The 7,036-nt window shown below is 53.6% G+C and overlaps 2 protein-coding genes across 6 annotated transcripts in view; both read right to left on the bottom strand.

Moving 5' to 3' along the window:
* Nucleotides 1-227: 227 nt before the first annotated feature.
* Nucleotides 228-2,015, bottom strand: SH3BGRL3 (SH3 domain binding glutamate rich protein like 3). The gene is given in 5 exon segments (XM_039473528.2): nt 228-685; nt 813-980; nt 1,554-1,717; nt 1,720-1,849; nt 1,851-2,015. Coding segments are annotated over 5 exon segments (678 nt in total). The 5' UTR covers nt 2,001-2,015; the 3' UTR covers nt 228-619.
* Nucleotides 2,016-2,095: 80 nt separating this feature from the next.
* Nucleotides 2,096-7,036, bottom strand: part of CEP85 (centrosomal protein 85) — a 53,780-nt gene continuing 48,839 nt past the window's right edge. For all 5 annotated transcript variants that reach the window (XM_074380309.1, XM_010345398.3, XM_003934817.4 and 2 more), the window contains 3 exons: nt 6,336-6,443; nt 4,978-5,203; nt 2,096-4,593 (listed from right to left, as the gene is read on the bottom strand). In XM_074380309.1, coding sequence (XP_074236410.1) covers nt 4,433-4,593; nt 4,978-5,203; nt 6,336-6,443 — 495 coding nt within the window. In that variant the 3' untranslated portion in view covers nt 2,096-4,432. The remainder of the gene's footprint in view (nt 4,594-4,977; nt 5,204-6,335; nt 6,444-7,036) is intronic.

Genomic DNA, 7,036 nt, shown 5'->3' with positions numbered 1-7,036 from the left:
CATGCATGTGAACTGGAGGGTGTCCCAGACATCTCCAGAAACCACTGGTCCATACAGGTATGTGTGTGCCAGACATATCCAAACACATGCACTAACATGGAGGTGACAGTCCCATGAGGACAGCTTTACCAACCTTCCCACAGAGCACAGCCTCAGCACAGTCACAACTACCAACCTTACCCAGGGCAGGGACCCAGGAGGCCCAGGCCACAACCAAACAGATACAGTGCCAATGGAACAGGACATTTAATCATCTCTAGGGTCCTCCTTGGAGAGGGATTGCGGGGCCTTTGGCAGAGCTCTGGCTGATGGAACCAACAGAGGTGCCCATCAGCCAGTGCCAGGCAGGATGCTGGTCCCAAGGCTTGGCTGGGGACAGCCAGCATTTGGAGCTGTTCCTTAAGACAATTTCTGAGACTAGTGGATAAGGAATGTTGCCTTAGAATGGAGAATGGGGGACTACATTTAGTAGGGATGAGAAGTTGCCTGGGTTGGGGGAGGGACTCTAAGGTCAGGTGAGGAATGACAGGGAGTTGGTCACAAGGTCCTTCATGGCCAGGTGAAGGCTGGGGGGAGTGTGGTGATGGCATCCAGCAGGGGAACTGTGGGCAGGCTTGACTCAGGCCAGCTTCAGGAACTCCTGCAGCGTGTTTTGTTCCACGGCCTCCACGAAGAGCTCATAGTCCTGGGGAAGGGGAGGCAAGGGGTGGTCACCTGAATGCAGGAGGCCCAAGCGCTTCATGGCAGATCTGACCCTGGCCAGAGTCCTCCTCCAACACTCCCCCCCACCCCACCCAGCCCCCAGCCCATACCCCACAGTACTGGTCCCCGTTGACAATCTGGGGTGGGGTGGCCTTGGGGTTGCCCGCCAAGGCTCGCATCTCATCCCTCAGGGCGTTGTCCTGGGAGATGTCCACTAGCTGGTATTGGATGCGCTTCCCATCCAGGATCCGGGTCACCTCGCTCTGCTGGGACTTGATCTGGGGACAGAGGGTGGGCAGGGGTTAGTGGATGGGCTGGAGGTTTAACGGGGGGGGATCTCCGGTCAGGGTGAGAGACTGTGACCTGGAGCTTTTGTCCCCCCATCCCCCTCTATATAAGGGGTGGGTTCTGGCCTCTAGGAGTTGGGAGGGTGAGTCAGGCTTGAGGTAGTGCAGATGAAGAGGGGGATCATCAACCACGGGGAGGGGGTCAGAGTAAAGGGAAGTGGGATTAGGTTCAGGGTGGGGAGGGCAAGGCAGGATCCCCAGGCCCCGGAAAAGCAGGCTGCGGTTGTGGTCATGGTCAGGTAGTGGGAGTGCAGAGAATGGGTGTGGGGTTGATGGGGGATGGGCGCGGGCAGTTCATACTGCGGCTGCAAAGGACCCAGGATGCCCGACGAAGACGTTTAGGATGGGGCCTCGGGGCTGGATTCGGGAGACCATGCCCAGCACCTCGCCAACGCCCCCCACCCGCCCCGCCCCTGTCCTGGGGGCGGGTCCGGGCGCTAGGGTCCGAAACACCAGGACACAATCCCGCGTTCTTCCCCAGCGCCAGTCCAGGCGCACACTTACTTCGCGGGAGCCGGTGACCGACGTGCTGTAGACGCGCAGGCCGCTCATGCTGGGGGTACGCGGACAGGCCAGCGGGCAAAGGGCGGTGGTAGCGGCAGCCGCACTGCCGGTAGACTACGCCGCCGCCGCGCTCGGGAGCGGTTTCCTTCCTGCTCCGCCAGCAAGTCATCACGCTCGGGACCAATGGTTGGCGCGGACAGGCGGGGCGGGGCCTGCGCGACACCGCCCCACGCGCCGAGGGCCCCCTCTCTTCCCCCCGGTGACCAGACGCGCAGAGGGACCCGTCCCACGCAGGGCCGCCCCTTCTGCGGCTGCCCTGCTCGTCGTCTTCGGCCCTTCCCTGATCTGGAGCTCAGTGTGAGACTGAGGAGAGGCTGAATGGCAGGACAGGCCCGGGAGAGGGTCTGGCAGGGGCCTCCTCTCCAGCCTCACACAGGTTTGGTGCATCCAACTCCCCAGCCCCGAGAGCCGCCGTCTCCAGGAGGAGGTGCCTTAATAGTACAGTGCAGCGCAGCTTGGGGCTTTGGAAGGCTTGAGCTGGTTTCAAACCCAAGTTCCCAAACTAAAGAATCTTGCTCCAAGGGAACCTGGCCCCCCTCCCCCGCCCCATCTAACCCTGGGGGATAGGAACCAAGGTCAGCAGAAAGAGCCTGTGCTCAGAGATTTTCCCCTAAGTTCCTCTCTACTCAGGTGGGAAGGTTTACACAAGGAAGGGTGGTGGCAGGACGCTGAGGCCACACCCTCAAGGAACCAGGTGGAGACCAAGGCTGACAGCTGTAAAGTGTGGCAGTAGAGGGTGGTGTCAGGACTCTCGAGAGCCTGGGCTCAAGCTGACCCTGAAGATCCACCTCTGGTCTTGGGTTTTTGTGTTCCAAGCGCAAGCCCAGCTCCATGCTGCAGATGGCATTCCAAAACCACTACTCCCAGCAAGAATTCAGGGCTTGAGGGGGCAGACTCCAGCAACCAGCCTAGTTTTGGAGACCTAGCTATCTGTGTGGCATTCAACGTTAATACTTTTCAGATGTCTCCCTGGTCCAGGGCTCAGGCAGGTAACAGCCCAAAGACAACTCTTAGCTTTGGTAAAGCGACTTCCAGAGGCTGCTGACTTCCTGCAAGGACCGCTGAAACTTTCCAGTGACAAACTTCTGCTATGACTCAGGGCAGGTTTGCCCAACAGAAAGTGAGTGGGAAGAGATTTGCTCCTACAGAACGACAGAGGAGCGGAGGTGGCAGATATGGACATGAGGCTGGACCTGCCAAAGGTTCCTCCTTGCTGCTGCCTGGGGAACCTGGCTGAACATCCAGACTTTGGCTCTAACAAGCCAAAGTGAGGGGTAGTGATGGAAGGCTATGGAAAACTGAGGAGTCTGTTAAGATATTTTATTTTATAATCAAAATAGGCAATACAAACAAGTTGACATAACAAAGATTCATATAAATAACTGGTTAGAAACTTTATGAAGAAAAATACCCGTGAGCATGGTGGCTGGGCTCCCAATGCACAGGGTGGAGACCAACCAGGCGGCCCTGCCTTTAAGAGGCAGGAGCCCAGAGGCTGAAGGGATGGCTGGGTGGGGCTGCTCTGAATGGAAGGCATAAGTCACTCCATAAATAAAACACAAACTTGTAAAAACACTTAAGAAAGAGCCTCATTCAGGCCCAGGCGTGAGGTCCAGGATGCTGCCAACAGCCCAAAGCTTAGCAAAAATCTTGTTGTGGCTGACTCTGGCCCACACATGGCCCCTGCCTGGCCTGGCTCTAGATCTAGAGGAGGCATGGCTGGCCCAACAACCAGATACTAACAAGTGTGAGATGCTCCCTAAACCAGGAGGCAAGAAAAACCAGAGGGCAAAGGGCCCTCCCTAAAGCCCCAGAGAAACAACTCAGAAAACACTGAAAGCTGTACTTTAAAGCTGACTGGTACTGGGTTCTCTGAAGTTTCAAGGAGGCCAGAGCAGGAAAGGGAAAGGACTGACCCCCACTGCCCCCAACACGAGAGGCACAAATTAGAGGCTGGGCATAGGGTATAGCCCTGGGTGAGGGTGTAAGCAGCTTGACAGTTGCCCTTTGGTCTCTGGGTCAGAATTCTGCCCAAGGCTAGAAGCACAGAGAAGAGTATGTACTCTTAAATCCAGGAAGGGGGCTACCTGGAAGGCCTGAGAACAAAGGAGAAAGGGGCTGTGCTAAACACATGGCCAGGGCCCTAGGGACACAAGGCAGCTGGAGAGTGGTATCGCTTGTTAAATGGCATGGTAAGCAGATTAAAGAGTCCCAGCTGTAATCCCTAGGTCCCCAATCCTAGTAGGTATATGCTAACCAACACATTACCCTGAGGCTTCTGGGAGAACAAGAGCCCTGAGGAAGAAGCAGTGAGACCAGGCATCAGAAAACCCAGAAAGCAGCTCAGTTCCCAGGAAGGCTGGCACAGGGGGCCTGAGAATTCTTAAATGGCCATTGTTACTGGTACTCGATCAGCCTTTTCAGGCCCCTCTGATGAGCTCTCTAATCAGCAGGACCAAGGTATAAAGTGGGAATGAACATGGTTCTACCCATTGGATAGAGAATAAAAGTGGACAGCTTGTTCATCTCTGATGTCAGCCTAGGGCTGGGAACAGTTTGTCAAGACTTATCTATTGTACCTGCCAAAAGTTAATTAGTAACTCACCCTCGAGAGTGAATTAACAGGACAAACATAATCCAACATACCAGTGTAGGGTAGGACACAGTTCCCTAATCAGCCCTAGGCCCCCAGATGCAGGCTCTCCCATCCCCTCTGACACTTCTCTGGAAATAGCAGACAAGAGAATGTCGGGACAGAAACCTGCTGGACCAGGCTCTCAGCAGCCCAGATCCTCCCTGGGGGAATCTCCCAGAATTCCTCACTGTGTGACACAGTTTTCTCCCATGTCCTGAGCATATCTGTCTGACATGGTGGTCCTTAAGTCTTCAATGTCACGATGCAGCTGTTGGACCTCTTCTAGTTTCTTCTTGATCACATCTGGCTTCTGCAAATCTAGCTGAGTTTCTGGGTGCTGTGTTGCTGGAGAGAAGCGCATTTCAAGAGAATGTTAGCAAGTCAGTTGTGAGACATTTTCATGTGGAGGGGGGCAATATGGATAGGCAGTATTTTGAACCCACAGTCTTGGGACATGAACTTAAAAAAAAAATCTGGGGATAGTGGGCTGGGAATTTGCTGCTAAAGGCCCACTTTTAGTTTGTCCTGCATGCAAGTACCCCACAGCTTGTTTCCAAAAACAGATTTATGAACACCTACTTTGTGAAACAAATAAATGTCCAGAAGGCAGTGGCCAGGCCTACGTACTCTGTCCACATATTATCCTAAGAATATGGGAAACGGGGACCAGGGAGAGAAGAGAAAGAAGGCTCCTCTGTTCTGGGCCCCCAGACTGGTTTGAGGACTCACAGTGAATGCCCAGGAGCAGAGAGAGATTGGGGTCGTGGCCCTGGGCCCTCTGGGTCACAATGCTACAGACAGCCTGCAGATCTTGAAGGCAACTGGCCAACTCCTGGTGTAGCTCAAGTGCCAGCTGGGCTGTGTCTGGTGAAGGTGGAGACCCTGGTTGGGCCTGGCGCAAGTGCTCCTGGAGCGTCAGATTCTTCTCTATCAAGTCCTGGTTTTGCACTGAAAGCTGAGCAGATAGATGGGTAAGCACATTAACTCAGGCCCAGGGAGAGGAAGAGTATCTGTGCATGAGTGTGTGTAGGTGTGGAGAGGATGGGTGAATCACAGGCAGTGTCCCCCCTTCCCCAATCCTATCCCTGCCAACAGGCTTAGCAATTCTCCCACCATCAGTATCAGGCCTCGTTCCTCTTGTGGGTAGGTTAGGCACTGGAGAGGAGGCCAACCCTCAGCTGGTTCTGAGTCATCAACATCCAAGTTTCTGTTCAAGAACCAGAGAAGATGCTCCCGCCCCCAGGAACTCTATCTCAACCAGTCCCTCAGCCGACTCTGTTAGCCAGGCTATTAGAGAAGGCTTAATGTGAACCGTGAAATCTGAGGAGACACTGGTTTCAATCTCTCCCTGCCACCCTGACAAAAGTGGCCACCAGCCAGCCTGATCACAGTGTGTCAAAGGAATAAAGAGGGTAAGACAGACAATATGACAACTAGTAGCCACTGGGTGGGGGGCTGGAGAAACTGGGACCTGGAGGATCCAGTACTGGAATGAGTCCTGCCTGTTCAACCTCTCACCTGAGTGGAGTCGAACTTAATTACAAAGACCAGCTATTCATGCATGTCTGCCTGTTTCCCTCTCTTCCTGACAGCTTAATCTACTTTCCTTCCCTTCCTACCTTGATTGTGTTTTTATAGAGTCTGAACAGAGTCCCTCCTTCAGTCCCAGGCCCTCTACCCATACTGGCCCATGTGACAATTCTTGCTCAAGGAGGTTCCTTCCTAGGAACTAGGTCAGTCAGTGAACTTGGTTGCCCCCTGCTGACAGCTCTGTTTAGTGCATGAAGGCCACCAAATCCTCAGTCTTTCTTGAACTCTCCACTCAGAAACCTGGGGCTTCAAGCAGAGAAAGAGAAAATGATTTTCCACATCAAAAAGCGTTACTGGGTAATTATGGACATGCTACAACAAGCTTAGGGTCTGCAATATAAAGGATGATCCAATGCACCTTTCCTCTACCCACAAAGCTCAGCAGGGACCTCTCCCTTTCAAACACTGGGGCTCTTATGGGGGTAGACATGGGAAGGGCATACAAAGAAATTGGGTTTGTGGAGGCAGAACCAAGAGGCCCGACTACTGCTGCTCACCTCCTTCACAGCTGTGCGCAGCTGCTGCAGGGCTGCATCCCTTCGCTGGGCCTCCTCTCTCAGGGCCTGGCTTGTTCCTTCTTCTTGAGCCACTTCCTGCTCTAGGCTCTGAATCACACAGCAAGTTGTTGAGGAAACACAGTAGGGGTAACAAGTCTGGTTCAGACAGTATCACCGCTGGCTTGGACTGTATAGTGAAGATTCACTCTACCTACACACTGATGCTAAGAGATTATTTTAGAACAGTCCTGATTTGTGACCTCCCAGTAAAACCCTCCTATAGCCCTTGACCACATACCAAATAGAGGTCAGCTTCTTAGCAGGGCATACCTACTTTTCTAGCCATATCTCTTTCCATCCTCCACGCTGCCAGCCTCTACACCAGCCACAATGAATGACTGGCCCCCATCCCTGAAGGCTGCAGTGTCAATGCCTCTGCTCACTTCTCTTCTTTGCTCAATCTGCTCTTCTGCTCTTTTTTTTTTTTTTTTTTTTTTTTGAGACGGAGTTTCGCTCTTGTTACCCAGGCTGGAGTGCAATGGCGCGATCTCGGCTCACCGCAACCTCCGCCTCCTGGGTTCAGGCAATTCTCCTGCCTCAGCCTCCTGAGTAGCTGGGATTACAGGCACGCACCACCATGCCCAGCTATTTTTTTTGTATTTTTAGTAGAGACGGGGTTTCACCATGTTGACCAAGATGGT

This window comes from Saimiri boliviensis, chromosome 11 (genome assembly GCF_048565385.1).
Source record: "Saimiri boliviensis isolate mSaiBol1 chromosome 11, mSaiBol1.pri, whole genome shotgun sequence".
NCBI classification, from domain to species: Eukaryota; Metazoa; Chordata; class Mammalia; order Primates; family Cebidae; genus Saimiri; species Saimiri boliviensis.
Note: the sequence above shows the minus strand (reverse complement) of the source record. Positions and strands in the feature narration are given on the sequence as shown.